The sequence below is a fragment of the Orycteropus afer genome, unplaced genomic scaffold (genome assembly GCF_000298275.1).
Source record: "Orycteropus afer afer isolate SDZICR_OR568_19922 unplaced genomic scaffold, OryAfe1.0 scaffold00030, whole genome shotgun sequence".
Lineage (NCBI taxonomy): Eukaryota > Metazoa > Chordata > Mammalia > Tubulidentata > Orycteropodidae > Orycteropus > Orycteropus afer.
In genome coordinates, this window is record NW_006921617.1 from 14,091,629 (window position 1) to 14,111,110 (window position 19,482).

Below are 19,482 nucleotides of genomic sequence, written 5' to 3' on the forward strand. Positions count from 1 at the left end.
AAAAAAAAAAAATGCTATATATTTATGCTATTGGGCACATAATTTCTAAAGATGTAGGTTTAAAGCAATATACTTCCATAGAGATACTGCCTTGGAAACCCACGGAGGGGTTGGTATAAGTTGAATCAACTCAACGGCAGTGACGTGGTTTTGTTTTGTTTTGTTTTGTTTTTAATATATAATGGAGAGAGGAAAAATAGATTAAGAATTTTTGTAACTGAAGTTAAATTGGTATCAATTTAAACAAAGTTGTTACAAAGTTAAGGTGTTAAATATAATGCACGTGAAAACCACAGGAAAATACCTTAAGAAAATATTCCCAGAAGGAACCAAAACCAAACTAAATGCCATCAAGTCAATTCACACTCATAATGACCTTACAGGACAGAGTAGAATGACCCATTGTTTCTAAGGCCTGCCTCATCTTCTTCCACAGAAGAGTTGGTGGATTTGAACCACTGACCTTTTGGTTAGCAGCTGAATGCTTTAACCAGTATGCCATCAGACCTGCTTGCCCAAAAAGAAAGGGGAATTAAAATGGTTCACTACATAAAATCAGCTAAACACAAATGTTGATAGTATTGGAGGAATTGGGGGACGAAGAAGGTATAAGACACACAAAAGCCCAACTACTAGAAGGGCAGAAGTAAGTCCATCCTTATCAGTAGTTATCTTAGATTTAAATGAATGAAATTCTCCAGTCAAAAGGCAGAGTGGCAGAATGGATTAAAAAACACAGCCAATCTATGTACTATCTACAAAAGACGTATCTTAGACCCAAAGTCACAAATCATTTGAAAGTGAAAGGATGGGGAAAAAATACTTCTTGAAACTAGTAACCAAAAGCGAGCTAGGGTGGCCATATTAATAACAGACCAAATAGACTCTAAGTTGAAGTTTGTTACAGGAGACAAAGAAGGGCTTTACATAAGGATAGTAGAGCCAACTCATTAGAAAGATGTAATAATTATAAATGCACATGTACCTAATATCAGAGACCCAAAATATGTGGAACATATTGGCAGAATTGAAGGGAGAAATAGACAGTTCTACAGTAATCATTTGAAACTTCAATTCACCACTTTCAGTAATGGACAGAACATCTGGAAAGATCGAGAAGAATATCGAAGATGTGAATAATACTGTAAACCACGTAGACCTAACAGACATAAATAGAAGACCCACCCAATAACAGCACAGAACAGCGACCCTTCCTTGGGTTTCCGAGACGGTATCACTATGGAAGTAGATCACCCTATCTTTCTTCCACATTCTTCTCAGTATACATGAATCGTTCTGTGGGTCAGACCATATGCTAGGTCAGAAAACAAATCTCAATAAATTTTAAAAAGATTGGAATCATATAAAGTGTTTTCTTTGACCACTGTGGATTGAAACTAGAAATTAATAACAGAAGGAAAACTGGGAAATACACAAATATATGGAATTAAGCAACACTTTATTAAACAACTTATGGGTCAGTGAAGAAGTCAAGAGAAAAATTAGAAAATTCTTAAGAGTCAAAGGAAAATGAAGATAAAGTATACCAGAATTTATGGGAGGTACCAATGACAGTGCTCAGAAGATAATTTATAGTGGTAAATGACTACATATAAAAAAGATCTCAAATAAGTAATCTAATTTTATAACTTGAGGAACTAGAAAAAGAAGAGAAGATAAAGCCCAAAGGTATAAGAAAGAAGGAAATAACAAAGATCAGATCAGAAATAAATAACAGAAAAATAATGAAGAGAATCCGTGAAACCAGAAGTTGGTTTTTTGTCCCCCCCCCCACAAAAAAGGTTGATAAAATCAAGTCTTTAGCTAGACTTACAAAAAAAACGAGGTGCAAATACCTAGAATTAGAAATGAAAGAGGTTAAAACCAACCCTACAGAAATACTAGGAACAATTACACTTCAACAAATAAGGTAACTTGAGGATATGTACAAATTCCTAGAAACCTATAAACTACCCAACTTGATGCAAGAAGCAGTAGAGTATTTCAGCAGACCTGTTAAGTGAAGAGATTGAATCAATAATCAAAAATTTCCCAACATAAAAACATCCTGGGCCAGATAGCTTCACTATGAAATTCTACCAAGCATTATACAAGTGACCCCAATCCTTGAACTTTTCAAAAAAAATAGAACACTAAGTATGTGAACATTACCCTGATCTCAAAACTAGACAAAGGCATCACAGGAAAACTATTCACTAAAATCCCTTATGAATGTAGACATGAAATTCTCAACAAAGTACTAGTAAACTAATCCAACAACATACTAAAAGGATTATACACACCATGATCAAGTGAAATTTATGCTAAGAATCCAAGGGTGGTTCAACGTTAGAAAATCGATCGATGAAATATACCACATTAAGAGAAACAAAGGAAATGAACTACATGATCCTTTCAATTAATGCAGGTAAGGCATTTGACGCAGTCCTAATACTCTGAACGAGATGGATTGACACAGTGGCTGCAACAGTGAACTCAGGTATAGCAAGCATTGTGAGGCTGGCACAGGACCAGGCAGTGTTTTGTTCCATTGTACATAGGGTCCCTATGAGTCGGAACTGACTCAATGGCATGTAGTGTGTTTGCCCATGCGCGCACACACACAATACTTTTTCATGATGTAAAAACACTTAACAAGCAAATAGAATAGAAGGGGAATTCCTCAATATAATTAAGAGTATCTGTGAAAAACCCATGGGTAACATCATACTCAATAATAGGGACTGGTGTTTTCCCCTTAAGATCAGGAACAAGCCTGCTGTAATTTAGTAGTGTCAGACCTTGTCTGACTTCAGGTGGAGGCATGAGAGTCCCGATTAGCAAAAAACTGGTCCCTATGAGGTAGAGGTCAAATATATCTCCACTCTCCTGCTAACTTTTTCACGCTTTCTGACCATAGCCATCTCCACCACGGCATTCTCTTCTTCCTTGCTGGGCTTAAGAATTTGTTGCAGTGGCCATACAGAACTCACAGACCATACTCACAATTATGTGGTTTATTAAGGAAGTAACAGATTACATTTCAGATTCAACTTGAAAGTAACAGAAACAATTCAGGATCCAGTTCTTCAGTCAGGATAACTTCCAAACAAGACAGTTCTCAGCTGTGCCCACAGGCAGGCAGCCCATTGCTCAGCCATCCTAACCATGAAGCCTTCTCGTGGCCTGTGCCCTGCTTGGGCTAGTGTTACAGCTATTTAGTTCACAGACAAGTGTCCACAGCCAAGCCTCCTGCCTGATGGCACTAAGCTCTGCTGGCAAGCCTCCTGCATGATGGTATTAAGCTTTCTTTCACTCCATGTATTGGCAAGCCCACTGCAGCCACCTCATACCAGTCCCCTAGTTCCTGCTGCTCATATCGCTGTCCTGTTTGCTGCTGGGCTCTGCTGTGGTTGCTACCATTTCTTTCTGTTTTGCGCCACCTACAGTGTTACAACTATCTCTTTCCTATGTCTAGGAGGTTCTCAGTGTAAGGACCCCTGGTCCAAATGATGTGCTCTGCTAAGGATCTTTTTTGATGGTAGTGATGTGTCTCCCTCATCCTCTGTGCAGTTTACCCTTATAAGGCTAACAGGATGGCAAAACTGACCAATCCCCTTGGTACACCACAGTCACTCAATTTGCATGGTAATCAACCATTTCCTACAGGTCACTTAGTTCTGTTGGGTGCTTTTACATACCTGTTTGCATAGTAGACTAACCAATCCCTTTGCAAGACCATGGCCTGGTAAATCATTTGACAGAATCACAAATCCAGGGCCAGAAAAATGCCATACGTAAGAGAAACCTATTGCACCATGTCTGCTATCATCACTGCTTGTCAGTATTGTTGGAAGTCCTACCCAGAGCAATTAGGCAAGATGAAGAAATAAAACATTTGTAAATCAGGAAGAAAGAAGTAAAAGTATCCTATTCACCAATGACATAATCCTGTATGTAGAAAATTCCAAATAATGCACAAAAAAAGCTGATAAATAAATTCAATAATGTTGCAGGGTACATGGTCAACACACAAAAATCAGTTGGGTTTTTATATACCAGCAATGAGCAATCTGAAAAGAAAATTAAGTAAACACTTCAATTCAGAACAGCATCTAAAAGAATAAAATACCTGAGGATATATTTAGTCAGGATGGTGAAAGATTTGTACACTGAAAAACCATAAGACATTTCTGAATGAAATTAAAAAAAAAAGTAGAAAAATATTCCATATTCATGTATTAGAATACTTAGTTGTTAAGATATCACTACTTCCCAAAGCAATCTATAGATTCAGTACAATATATACCAAAATTCCAGTAGCCTTTGTAGAAATGGAAAAGTCAGCCCTTGAATTTATTATATGGAATTGTAAGGGGCTTCTAATAGTCAAAGCACTCTTGAAAAAGAAAAACAAAGTAAGACTCACACTTCCTAATTTTAAAATGTACTATAAAGTGTAAAGGTACATTAATCAAGTTAATTTGGTACTTGTATAATGATAGGCATATAGATCCATTAATAAACCCATATTAATTTTCAACAGGAGTCTATTAAATTTTGACAAGGGTGCAAATTGCATTCACTAGACAAAGAACAGTTTGCTCCATAAATGATGCTGGATCTCCACATGCAAAAGAATGAAGCTGGACTCATACTTCATACTATATATGAAAATTAACTCAAAATGGCTCAATGACCTAAATGTGGGAACTAAAACTTAGAATAAAACATAAAATAATGCTTTTGGATCTAGTTTGCAACAAGTATTCTTAGATATGACACTAAAAGCAAACAATGAAAAACAGATAAATTGTACTTCATCAGCATTCAAAGCTTTTGTATATAACAGAACTTTATCAACAAAGGGACAGTCTGCAAAATGGAAGAAAATATTTGGCAGCCCTATATCTGATAAGGGTTTAAAATCCAGAATATATAAAGAACTCCCTATAACTCAACGACAGAAAGATAACCTAATCAATAAATGGGCAGAGGACTTGGATAGACATTTAAGCAGACGATATACAGATGGCCAATAAGCATGTAAAGAGTTACTCAGCGTTATTAGTCATTACTCACTGCTGTCAAATCAATTTACACTTTTAGCGACCCTATGTTGTTGTTGTTGTTATGTGCCGTCGAGTTGGACCGGACTCAGCAAACCCTCCTCGGATTCCCGAGGCAGTATCACTATGGAAGTATATTGCCCCATCTTCCTTCTGAGGAGTGGCTGGTGGGTTTGAACTGCCAGCCTTCTGGTTAGCAGTCAAGTGCCTTAGACACTGTGCTACCAGAGCTCCTAGCGACCCTATAGGACAGAGTAAAAGTTTCCGTAGGGTTTCCGAGGCTTTACAGAAACAGACTGCCACATCTTTTTCCTGTGGAGTGGCTGGTGGGTTGAACTGCTGAACTTTTGGTTAGCAGCCAAGTGCTTTAACCAGTGCACCACCAGGGCTCTTCATTAGTCATTAGAGAAATGCAAATAAAAAACACAATGAGTTACCAATCCATTCCTGCTAGGATGGCTATTTTCAGAAAAATGGAAAGCAACACATGTTGGTAGGATATGGAGAAATTGGAACTCTCATCCATTGCTGGTGGGAATGTAAACTGGTGCAACCACTGTGGATGCCAGTTTGGTGGGTCCTCACAAAGTTAAACATAGAATTACCATTTTATCTAGCAATTCCACTCCTTGGTAATTACCTAAAAGACTGGAAAGCAGATACTCAGACACTTATACACCAGTCATTGCAGCATTATTCACAATTAGCTAAAAGGTAGAACTAACCCAAGTGTGTCCAACAGCAGATGAATGGATAAATAAAATGTCATATACATGTACAGTGGAATATTTTTCAGCCATAATAAGAAATGAAGTCCTGGTACATGATATGACATGAATGAACCTTGTAAAAATTATATTGAGTGAAACAGACACAAAGGGATAAATATCGTATGATCCCACTTCTACGAAAGATCTAAAATAGGAAAATACATAGAGACTAAAGTTTATTTGTGGGCACGTAGTAGGGAGAAGTGCAGAGTTATTGCCTAAGAGGCACTGAGTTTCTGTTAAAGGAGTGAAAAAAAGCAGGAAACAGATCCTAGTGATGGTTCCATCACATACATAGTGAATATAATTAATGTCACTAAATTAATACATGTAAGTATGGTTAAAATAGAAATGATTTTTTTAAATTATTTTACAATAATTAAAAAAAAAGAAGTGGCGTTTGAGAAACGAATTGAAGTAGTTGAGGAAGTTAACCATGAAGATATCTGAGAAAAGAGAATAGCAGGTAGAAAGATAGCCAGTGCAAAAGCTCTTAAGTTAGGAGTACACCTGGCCTATTTGAGGAGCTACAAGGAAGCCAGTATGGCTGGAGAGGATTAGACAATGGAGAGAATAGTAGGATGATGCCAGAAATGTAAGGGAATAGGAAGGCTATTTCATGCAGTCTTGTAGGCCCTTGTAAGTACTTTGGCTTTTGCTCTGGATAAGATGACAAGACATTAGAGGACTTTGAGCTAGAGGAGTGACATGATCTGGCTTATGCTTTATTATCCCATATTGGGAAAACTGTGAGGCGTCAAGGATAGATACAGGGAACTTAGATGATACTGCAGTGATCCAAGCAAGAGATGATGATGACTTGGTCCAGCATGGTAACAAAGTATAGGTTAAGAAGTTAATCGCATTCCATATATATTTTGAAGATAGAGACACATGTTTTCCTGAAAGATTGGATATAGAGTATAAGAAAAGGAAGAATAAGAATGCCTCCTGTGTTTTTGCCCTGAGCAAAATTAACCCATCAACCCAGATGTGCAGATCATAGATGATGAAGGTTTGGGGTAAGAACCAAAAAAAAAAAAAAAAAAAAACCCTACTGCCATTGAGTCAGTTCTGACTCATGTCAATCCCATGTATTGCAGAGCAGAACTGCTCCATAGGGTTTTCTTTGTAATCTTTATGGAAGCAGATCATGAGGCCTTTATCCCATGGTACCACTGGGTGAGTTTGAACCACCAGCCATTAGGTTAGTAGTTAAATACAAACAGTACCATCTAGGTAGTTGAAGTGATAACATCAGTTCAGTTTGGAGTATGTTAAAATTTGAGATGTGGATGTCTCTTACACATCCAAGTAGACATATTGTGTAGGCAGTTGAATATACATGTGTGAAGTTCCAGAGAGAGGTCTGGATTAGAGGTGAAAATTTTGGAGTTGACAAATAGATAGTTTTTAAAGTTTACCAAGGAAGTGAGTGTGTACAGAAAAGATAATAAAAGACTGAGCCTTGGAATGCTCCAACTCTAAGAATTCTGGGAGGGGAAGAGGAATCAGGAAAAGCAACTGAGAAGTAACTATTAAAGGTGAAAAAAGCAGTCTTGTTGGAAGACTGATGTCCTGGAAATCAAGTAAGTAAAGGCCAAAATCTATCTGGAATGAGTTTAAGACCAAATGGGAAGAAAAATTGAAAACATAATATAGACAACTTTTGAGGAATTTTGCTACAGCAAGGAGTACAGAAGTAGGACAGTAGTTGGTGGGATAAATGGGATCAAGACATTTCTTTTTAAAAAATCAAATTAGAGATAAAACAGCATGATGGAACCCAATTGGGAGAAGAAAACTTAATGATACAAAAGGAAGAAGGGAGAATTGCTGGAGCAGTCTTTGAGCTAGTGAAAAGGAGTGGTATGTCATGTACTGGTAGAGGGACTGACCTAAAACAGGAGTATTTTCCTATAGTAATATGTGGGAAGACCATATATATTAGTGCATATGCCAGTGGGTCACTATATATACATAGTGGTGGTAGCCTGTGGTGGTTTTCTCCCTGATTGCTTCATTTGTTTTAGTGTAATAGGCAACAAGGTCATTAGTTTGAACTGAGGATTGATGGGAGAGCTGTGGGAAGATTAAGAGAGGAGACAATGTGAAATATGGTCTCTAGGAGAGCGGGAGAATGAATAGACTAGGAAAATATATATTTGGGCAGAATTAAGGCCCAGCTTGAAATCTGTTGATTATGAATTAAAAGCGGGATCAATCAATAGGAATTTATGTGTTTTTTCAGCCATATTCAGCTACATGAGTGTAGACACAGAATAATTGGCAAGTTGATTTAGCTAAGATTGTGGTTTTACCAGACTAATTATAATGAAGCAAAAGAGAACCAAGATATTTTGGGTGTACGAAATTTCAAATTTCAGTGTCCATAAATAAAATTTTATTAGGGCATAGCCAGGCTCATTCTTTCATGCATCGTCTGTGACTGCTTTTGTGCTATAGCAATAGAATTGAGTAGTTGCACCAAAGGTGGTATGTGACCCTTTTATTGCTCAAGGAATTGAGGACATTGAGAGCAATGTTGATAGTGGAGGAAAAAGGCAAATGATTCTGAGTTGTTCTTTGACTCTTGATGTGTTGACAGTATTACTGATATTGGTTCAGTTGTTTATTTGAGGAGTCTGAAGTAACTGAAGAATTAGCCTCCAAGAATAGTCTGCATGGAACAACTAACTGCAGGCGAGAATATTTTTAACAAAGTTGAGAAAATGCTAATTAAATACAACCTAAATAGAATCTGCTAAGATATATCACAACTGTTAGTGGTTAAAAAAAATATATGGTATGGAAAAAGGCTTGGTTGGACAAATTTACAAAGCTTGTGAAAATACAAGGTGTTTAAAGACTGTAGTTCCAATGAGGAACTACATTATTCATCAGCGGATACTTTGTGGAAAATATGTGAGTCTGTCATCTATTATTGAAGAAGTAGTGTCAGTGGTGAACTTCATTTGCTCTTGTGGACTTAACCATCATCAATTATGAGATTTGGGGGGGGGGGTTTAAAATAGAAACTGGAGTATACCACTGTGTACCACACAGCAATTTGACTGCTTAGCAGTGGCAACATTTTGCTGTTTTTTTAATTCAAGGCCAAGCTAGACATGTTTCTGAATGAGAAGAACTGCCCTCAGCCACCATTATTGAACACTGACTTAGGAAAATAGTTTTTGCTCTAGACTTGATAATGTTTCCTAATGAATTTAACCTAAAATTACATGGCAAAACAGCACATATATGAAAAACTTAAACTGTGGTAAAATAATTTTGATGATACAAGGAGTCCTGGTGGCATGGTGGGTAAGTGTTTGGCTGCTACTGAAAGATCGGTGGTTTGAACTCACCACTCACTCTGTAAGGAAAAAGATGTGGCAATCAGCTTCCATAAAGATTTCAGCCTTGGAAGCCCTTTGGGGCCGTTCTACTCTGTCCTGTAGGTTTGTTATGAGTCACATCAACTCAGCGGCAGTGGGTTTGGGTTTTTTGGGGAATGTATAAATCTCAGGATTGTGATGCTTTGTATGCTTCCTGTGCTGTCAAAAGTTAAAACAGCATCTCCATTTCCACACAACTTTGCGGCAGAAATATTTTTCAAGCTCAAACTATAGTTCCTACAGTGATTTTTTTAAACTGCAATACAGATAAAAGGAAATTTCCATATTTCAAAATCATTTAACTGTGCAGTTAATTCCATTCTTTTCTCAAAAAAAAAAAAAAGAAAATCCATTACTGTTGTGTCTGTTCTGACTTACAGTGACCCTATAGGACAGAATAGAACTGCCCCATAGCATTTCCAAGGCTATATTTTCTCTCTAGTAGACTTGTATTAATAGAAATTACTATATTTTGAATTTCATTGGGTAAAAAATTTTTGACTTTTATTTTCTCTCTTATATAAGTACTTACATGATAACTTTGATTTTGCCCTGTGATCCATAAAACCTAAGATACTTTACAGACCCATTACAGAAAAAGTTTGCCAACCTCTGCGTTAGAGCAAGAGAATCAGTTCATGTTATATAGAATTTGCTGGTGATGGAACGTGAGTTCCAAAAGACACAACAGAATTTTTGGAGTTGGAGAGTGTATTTATAAGGGTAGCACTGGCTTCTTTAATAAATATATCCAAAAATCTCAGTGGCATCTCAGTGGCTTAACTGTAAGGGAGGTTAGTTTAGGATCTAGGCATCTTCTACCCAGATGACAGGAAAAGTAAAGAAAGAATAGGGATATGTAGAGCTCGTGGAGACTGTAAAGTAACAAAAATCAGTCACCAGTTGCTGTCAGTTTAATCCAGACTCATGGCAACTTCATGTGTTACAGAGTAAAACTGCTCCATGGGGTTTTCTTGGCTGTAGTTTTACAGAAGCAGATCACCAGGACTTTCCTCCAGTGGAAACACTATGTGGGTTCAGACCACCAACCTTTAGGTTAGTTGTTGTATGCCATGGGTTGATTTTAACTTATAGTGGCTGTCGAGTTGGATCTGACTCATAGCGACCCCCCCTTGGGTTTCCGAGGCGGTATCACTACGGAAGTAGATTGCCCAACCTTCCTTCCTAGGAGTTGCTGGTGGGTTTGAACCGCCAGCCTTCTGGTTAGCAGTCAAGTGCCTTGGGCACTACGCCACCAGAGCTCTGTATGACAGAGTAGAACTGTTTTGTAGTGTTTTCAGGCTGTAATCTTTATGGGAGTGGATCGCCAAGTCTTCTCTTGCGGAGCAGCTGGTGGGTTCAAACTGCCACCCTTTCAATTAGCAGCAGAGCAGGTCCAGCACAAATCATTTGAGCCACCCAGAGACACCTGTGTGAGGACTATTGTTGTGTGCCATCAAGTTGATACTGATTCATAGTGACCCTGTGTGTGACACCATTGGGTCTCCCAGGCAGTAGTCTTTTTTTTTTTTAGGATTTGGGTGAAGATTTACAGAGTAAATTCACTTTTCATACAGCAGTTCACATATACTTTGTCTCATGTCATTGACCAAATTTACAATGCAACAGCTCCCCTCCCACTTCCTCCCCATAGTTACCTCCTCCCAGTGTCCATCCCTTCATACTCTTCTGCACCCTGAGCTATCTCCCTGTGCATAAGCAGCCCTTCCTTCTCCCATGATTGTTCTCTCCAGGGCGTGTGTCTACTTGAGGTAAATGTTTAACTCACATGCCTGTACTTTGTTTGGCTGGAAACCACAGTTGTGGGTTCAATTCCAGACCTGAAGGGCAGCTAGGGGCCATAGTCTCAGTGGTTACACCAGGCTCCATTGGACCAGCAAACCTGGTCCCCACCTTCTTTTTTTTTTTTCTTTTTTTTGCCTCCAAATGATTTTGAGTTTTGTACCACATTGTTCTCCCTCTTTATGCAGGATCTCCTACATCCCTTCCAAGTGGATGGCAGTGGTAGCTGGGCACCATCTAGTTCTTCTGGTCTCATAGTTGTATAGGTTGCAGATCAGATGGTGTACCAGTCACTAGGACTGATTGTTTCCATTAATTTTGGTTTTCTTCTTTCTTCTTGACGAGGAGAGACCTGTTGTTGCATCTAGATGGCAGCTTCCTAGCTTTTAAGGTCCCAGTCGCTACTCGCCAAAGTAGTAGGTGGAACAATGTTTTGTATAGTATGTTATGCCAGGCAGTAGTCTTTATGGGAGCAGATAGCCAAGCAGATAGCCTACTTCTTCAGAGACAACTGCTGGTGTCTTGGAACCACTGACCTTTCAATTAGCAGGCAAGAGCTTAACCATTGCACCACCAGGGTTCTAGAGGATACAGGATTATCTCATACTTGAGTGGTTTTTTAAAAACAATATTAAAGCGCATGATGAGATTACTTCTATAGAATTCAAGACAGACAGTAGCTGAAAGCTGTGAAAGTTGTAGGTAGGCAGGAATAGATACCTGGGACTTCCTGTCAATCACAATGGAAGTGATGAAGTTTGAGTAAGTGGACTTAGTTCCATTTCCTGTTCTTACAATTTGTACAGGCTTCTCTTGACCCCTGTCAATGAGAATAGAAAGCATAGGAGGGCTGTAGTCTCAGTTCTGTTGCACAGGACCACTTTTGGAGGAAATATAACCTTTATACTCTTGTTGATGCAAGTGAGGATACCTGGGGAAGCTGGGTATTACTTCAAGTGCATGGGCCTGTTTTTTACCCTTCTTGACCCAAACCTGGGAAATCCTGGTCTTATTTTTCTATAGATATATCACAGTATGAAGTTCAATTAACATATTGATTATTTATCTTCCCTCCAGAGTATGACCGCCATGAGATTAGATGTCTTGCCTGTTCTCAATATTTAGAACAGTGCCTAGCACATAGCGGGTGTTGCATAAAATTTGTTGTTGAATATGTCATCCTTGATGCATCTCTTTTCGTCATCTCAATAAGTTTGTCTATTTTCTAATGTTATTTTTCCAAATACATCCTCTTCTCTCCATTGTTTCTTATTGTTACTCTGAAATGCTCTGGGGAAAACCTCCTTACTCATCTTATCCCTAATGTGCTTCTTTGCTTGTCTTATTTGTATTTTATATTGGTGCTTTCATATTAATTGCAATGGTAAGAGGTTTATATTTACATTAATTGTAACCTGAGCATATGTTGGTTATAGAGAATGAAACTGAGCATTTATTATATAATCATGCTTTAGAATGCCCTATTCTGGTTAAATGTGTATAAAGAGGTCCCAAAGATTGTTCAAATGTGAAGAGGAGGGGTTGAGGTTACTGCTACGGAGGAATTGACTGATCTGGTATTGTCACCAATCAATTATGTCATGAAACACAGAATTAATGGTATGAAGGCCATGTGATAAATAAAGTAGGTGGAACTATTTTTAAGGATATATCTTGACTATACCAGAGACACCAATTATGACCCAGTTCAGCTCTTATATTAGTTTCCTGTGATAAGCCACTACAGAGACCTGGTAACATCCAGTCATCAAATACATGTTAGGAAAACATCTATTAGTGTATGCACTCTTTCTGTCTCAAAGAAAGCTTGAAGACTAGGCTGTAATTAGTATCCCTAGATACTGTTAGATAAGAAAAGAAGAGGACTGTGTTACTATGTTTCAGTAAATAAGCTTCAATTATAAGATCCTGGGATTAGGGAGGATGAAACAAAATTAAAATTGTGTTTGGGTCTGTTGGTTAGACTTTACCATTAAGTCCTTGATTGGTTCTAGATTGAACCCTTGAGGAGATGTCCTAGGAAAACTAGAACCATAGAAAATCTGAGACTGACTGAAAGCCGTCTACCAAGAGAGTCTTTTTAGCTTGTAAGTTTGTATTGGGACAAACTAGATCCGAGACAGTAAAAATATAGAAGTGTCTTTTGGGTTTCAGTTTTTTTCTCAGTCTTCCTCAAGACTTCACATCCATGGCTTAAACCTCATATAACTAGACCCAACAATCCTTTCTCAACCCCACAGACTACTATAACACACTATTCTGTTTCAAAATTTCATTTCTCACCTGAAGTAGTACCAAAAAAACACCCACCAAATCCATTGCCCTTGAGTAGATTCCGACTCATAGCAACCCTTTAAGACAGAGTAGAACTGCCCCATAGGGTTTCCAAGGCTGTAAATCTTCACAGAAGCAGACTTCCTCATCTTTCTCCTGCAGAGCAGCTTGTGGGTTTCAACTGCCGACCTTTTGATTAGCAGCTGAATGCTTTAACCACTATACCACCAGATCTCCTCTGGAATATTACACTACTCTTAAAATTCTCCACACCTCTTATCTTTCCCATATAGAATTTATCTTTTATGTATTCCTCAGAGACTTTAGCTGGAATGTAAATTTGACCCTATTGTTTTATCTGCCTTATTTTTGTGACTTCTCAAACCCATGGTAAAAAGTTAGTTGTGACACCATGTAGTAGTTTTCATATTGTGCTTCTCAGTTCTCAGCAGGTATTCAGCAGGACTCCTCAGGGACTGTATTATGGTAGAACATAAGTAGATGAGGCTTCTTTCCCTCTATGCTCCGGAAGCACAGAGCAGTTTCTTTGATCTATTTTATATATTTAGCTGCTTTAAAATTAAATGTGAAAAAAGATTTTGATGATTATAACTACTGGCCTACAGGTAAAGCTCAAGCTTTTTAACCAGGTTGAGAGCTCTCCAGTCTTCTTTTCTGCCTATCCTTATCACAAACTTTGTATTACAGCAACACAGAACTGTAAGTATATAGTTCCATAGTGCCTTTGCATATATGGCCCATCTACCTGTAATGTTGTCCTTTTTCTTTGCCTTTACTTAGCTAACTGCTGCTCCTTATTTTAGACCTGTTTCAGGTGTCTTAATTCCAGAAAGCTTTTTCTGATGACTGCCTCCCAGGTAGACTTGGCTGGGTGTCCTCCTACTCCACAAACTCTGTGCCTGGTTCCCTCATTGCTTTTTTTTTTTTTGTATTATTTTTTCATTGTTTGTTTCTGCTTTGTTTGCTAGAGTTTGAGCTCCTAGAGAGCAAGATCTTTTGTTTTAAAAGTTGTTACTGTTGTTGATATGTGCTGTCAAGTCAGACCCAACTCACAGCGACCCCTCCTTGGGTTTCCAAGGCAGTATCACTATGGAAGTAGATTACCCAACCTTCCTTCCGAGGAGTGGCTGGTGGGTTTGAACCGCCAGCCTTCTGGTTAGCAGTCAAGTGCCTTAGGGACTACACTACCAGAGCTCCCATTTCAAAGTTACCTTTTTTATGTATTTCTAGTAATAGTACAGAACCTGGCATGTGGGAGACATTCAGATATTTATAGAATGAATTAAAGTTGGTTATTGATGATGTCTTTCTGGTGCATATTGCGGTGGGTATGTAGCCTAAAATGAAATATACTTATGTTATCCCTGTGTGGAAATTTGCTCTCTGTTGTATGTGTTTATTGGTCATAATTACTGGTCTGCTAACCAAAAGGTCAGTGGTTTGAACTCAACCAGCAGTTCTGCAGGAGCTCCTGTAAAGATTACAGCCTTGGATACCCTATAGGGCAGTTCTATAGAATCTGTCAAAATAGATTCAGTGGCTCACAACAAAAACAACAGTGTATACGTATATTTGAGATTAAATGTTCGTTTACAGAGAAAGACAAAGATATTATATGCAGCTTTTATTAGGAACTAGAATTTAAGTTTAATAGCTGTTCTTATATTTTGTAGAACTCTGAAATGTGAAGCTTTTCCATGTAATTTCATGCCATTGTTGACCTATGTGGATTAAAATAGCCCTATTTTAATCTATGACCAAATTAGGAATTAGAATATCTATCCAGTGGGGATTTGTAAATTATCGTAGTTTGTAGCATGACAGGTTTATATAAATAATTACAGTGATTCCCACTGCTTGTTTTAAGTTAAAATCTAGGTTCAAATAGAAAAATGTAATGATAAAAGTATTCAAAGATTGCCAGTTGAAAATTTATTATAATTCTCTTAGCATTTTATGTTTGCCTATGATATCTTAAAATTTTTTAGATCTTTTATGAAGGCTCATCAAAATTGACTTAATGAAAAGGACATTTTATTCCTTTAAAACAGCTACCCATGTTCCTTCAATTAAATTTGCTATGTATTTAAAGTACCAGGAAGTAATTATCCTCAGTTTTTGTTTGTAGTTTAGTATTTGTTCTTAAAGCATCTATTAAGTCATACTTCAATAAAAACTTTTGCTGGAGTGAAATAATTCCAGAATTTGTTAAATAATAAAAATATTAACACATAGTTTGAATATTTCTCTGTTTTCTTATTTCAGGTTTTACTATATATCAAAGTAATTCTTAATGAATTTTTTAAAAAAATTTTCATTGTGTTTCTCAAGAAGTTGGATGTAAAATAAACAATGTTAGTTATAATGCTTTAGTGATTTAAAATTGTAAAATTTTGTTCTGCAGATAAAGACACAATAAATAAAATTAGAGATTTACGCATGAAAGCTGAAGATTATGAAGTAGTGAAGGTGATTGGTAGAGGTGCATTTGGAGAAGTCCAATTGGTAGGTTATTTTAATGAGTTCTTTTTTTATTTTAATGAGTTTTAAAAGCAGTAATTTTATAAAACTTAAAAGAATTCCATTTGGGTGTTTAACATATATTATTTAGGGAAGTACTGCTTTTAGAAAATATTTGCCTTAAATTGTTATAGACATTCTTGATTAATGGTGTCAGAGCGCCTAAAGTTAAATCTAGCAGTAGTGTGAAGTACTTTCCCTAAGCATTCATGGGTCACAAGGTATCTCAAGAAGCATCAGTAGAAGAGCAGTCTTGGAGGTTCTCACCTCCTACTGTTCCTTTCCTTATGCAATGAAATAAAACAACCTTTCTTGAAAAAAAAGAAGCAGCAGCAGGAGGGAAATCTTGAATTGTAGTTGTTCTGGTGACCTAGTGCCGCTCTGACAAGAAATTACCACAAATGGGATGGTCTTAACAAACAGGAGTTTATTCTTATAATTTGGAGGCTTTAAGTCCAAGTTCAGAGTGCCAGGCTCTAGGGGCTGCATGAAAGCCCCTCAGCCTTGGGCTTCAGCTCTGCCTCCAGCTCCCGGCCCACTGGAGCTAGAGGCATTCTTCACTCAGACAGCTGCTAGCTGCTGAGGCTGAGGAGTCCAAGGTTGACAAATAAAATGGCACAGTTCCGATGTTACCGAACCACACGGCAGGCCATTAACTTAAGTCCATTGTAAGTCCCAAGGTTGGCAAAGCATAGTGGGCTGCTGAGCAACACAGCTACATGCAGGGTCCACACGTGCCACAGGCCAGAGACCATTCCCAAGGTTTCTCCTTATGTATAGGAAGCAGACCACATCCCAAAAGCAGCTACTCCGCTGCTTGTGGTAGATCCCAGCATGTAGATGATTGCCAGTCTCATCATGGGTAATAACTACCACCAGCTGCCCAGCCATTCCAATGGGCTCAGCCAAGTTGACATACAAACATAACTACCACAGTAGTATTTCAGATTAACATGCTATGGATAGGTAAGTTTTGTAAACAGGAAGCATCATACCTAGCAGGGTGAGCGGGATTGTGCTGTTGTGTAGAGAATAAAGACTTTTTTTCTAACATTCATTTCTTATAATTAAGGCATTTACATTGTTATTTAGAATAAGTCAGATGAGAATGAATAAAAATAGTTCAAACAATAATGTTAAATTATTTAACAAGGTGGTAAAATCATTTGGTAACTCTGAAGCACTGAGCTGTAAATATTAACAGCAGTTCCTTTATTTTTTATATTCAATTTTAAAGGTAAGGCATAAATCTACCAGGAAGGTATATGCTATGAAGCTTCTAAGCAAATTTGAGATGATTAAGCGATCTGATTCTGCTTTTTTCTGGGAAGAAAGAGACATCATGGCCTTTGCTAACAGCCCTTGGGTCGTTCAGGTATAATTTTGCTACTATTTCATTGTTGCTGTTCCAGTTTATAATGGAATATATCTGAGAAGTTTTGTGTTCTATAACAGTATTATAGTATTTATTAGCAACTACAGAATTATCTATTGTACCTTTATTTTTTAAATCCTAAATTTAATTTTATCAAATTACCTCTAAGACTAAAGTGAGGCCAAAGTAAAATATAATTACATTTTTATAGAATTTAAATATAGAAAATATCAACTATCTACTTTGACTTGGAGAAAATCATATACCTAACTTTTAATAGTTGCTTTTATTTAATACTGATTTTTAACTTTTAAGTTTTTGGAAAACATGTCATCTTTTTGTTTATCTATCAGCTGTTTGACTCTCATTTTGTGTAGTGGAAGGGAATTGAGTAGAATGGGAATGAAGGGAGAATGAGAGGGAGCTAAATTAAATGAGACCTCTGAGTATTGGCTTTTGATTTTCTGGGGACAAGAACAGTAGTCCAAAAGTCAGTAGTTGACTGCCATAGACCTGTGTATGAAGCTGTAGCCAAGTTATTTAACATCTCTAGGTCTTTGTTTCCTTGTTCATAAATGTGAAATTTAAGTTACATTGGTTGTTTTTGCTTTGGAAGTACCTGAGGTGAAGTCATAAGGGCAGGGAGAAATTTGGGTAGGGTGTATTCTGGGTTTTCTACATCTGCTTTAGTTAGAAACATCTCCATGTTTTTATCTGTCTTATATATTGGGGCCCTATGTAAGGTGCCATATGAAGGAAGTAAAGTCTTCTGGTTTAAAAAAGAAAAAACACAAAAACCACTGAGCTAGACCATTTCTAAGTTTTTAATATGTATTTTGTAACTGACTTATTTACAATATATAATGAAAACTATCCCACTAGTAATTGGGATCGAAAAGATACAGAAATGTCTAAGATTTACTTAGTAAGAACACTTAGAAACATTTGCTCTGTTTCTATTAGCTGTGTAGAGCAGGGTTTGTCAGTCTCAGTGCTGCTATTGATACTTTAGGCTAGATAATGCTTTGGTGGAAAAGAAGGAGGATCCTCTGTATATTGTAAAATGTTTAGTGGCATCCCTGGTCCCTGCAGGGAGATACTAGTAGTAGTCTCCAGTACGCTAATTTTGACAACCAAAAATGTGTCCAGACAGTTTGAGTATATAGTGTTCTGTAGAGAGTTAAAAGGAGAAATATGACTACTTTGTTACTTTCGGGGTTAAATTTACAACTTCAATACAGACAGCTTTGTTTCTCTAGATACAGTGACTATAAGTAGGGTAAACTGCTACCAAATGAACAATGTTTAATTATGGGGCCCAAATGATAAGATGCACACTTTACTATGTTATAGGCATGAGATGCCACTTAGTTTCTTACCCTTCTCTCAAATGTATATATTTTTTAATTAAAATAATGTAAATTTATATCTGAAATCATTAAACACTGTTGAAAAAAAGAAAAGAGGGTTTAAGTTATAAATGTCTAGGTAAAATGAGATATTTTTATAGTGCTTATTTAATTTGATTCTAAGCTCCTCGTATTTATTTCAAATGTTCTTTTGTAAATTTGTTCCTTTTTTGTAATATTTTTTTACCTGGTATTCTCGCCAATTTATAGTAATGAAATTTACTCTTCCTACCTGTATTCTAGCGGCTGCCCTATTCGGCCTTGTACTCTAGCTGCTGCCCTCTTCGGCTTCTCTGTTAACTGTTGCTTCTCTTCCTCCTACTGACTGCTTTCATTTATTCACCTCCTGCACTAATTGCATTCTATACTCCTTAACCTTTCTAACAACCCTGAAACATAATTAACCCCTAGTGAGTACATCCCTAATTTATCGATTAATTCATACTTTTATCCATTTATTTGTTAAGTATTTGTCAGGCATCCATCCAGAGACTTACGGAGCAGCAGATATTTTAGTCATGGAAAGTATAGTTCTTAGACTCTTGTAGAAATTATGAAGCAGGGAGATTAACCAACTTGCCTAGAGTTACACGGCTAAAAAGGGGTAGCTGAGACTATAACACGGTTTATCAGAGACTTCTTGAGAATTACAGTGTTGATGTAAATTTAACCATATTTTCTGCTAAATGTATTAGTCAAATTGTTGTTGTTGTTGTTTGCCGTCAGGTTGGCCCCAACTCATAGCGACCCCTCCTTGGGTTTCCGAGGCAGTATCACTACGGAAGTAGGATTGCCCAACCTTCCTTCCGAGGAGTGGCTGGT

General features: G+C 37.4%; 1 protein-coding gene across 1 annotated transcript in view; it reads left to right on the forward strand.

Annotated features, from left to right (window-relative positions):
- Positions 1–19,482, forward strand: part of ROCK1 (Rho associated coiled-coil containing protein kinase 1) — a 265,368-nt gene that overhangs the window by 99,217 nt on the left and 146,669 nt on the right. The window contains exons 3-4 of the mRNA XM_007935599.2: positions 15,761–15,861; positions 17,114–17,251. Of these exons, the coding sequence (XP_007933790.2) occupies positions 15,761–15,861; positions 17,114–17,251 (239 nt within the window). The remainder of the gene's footprint in view (positions 1–15,760; positions 15,862–17,113; positions 17,252–19,482) is intronic.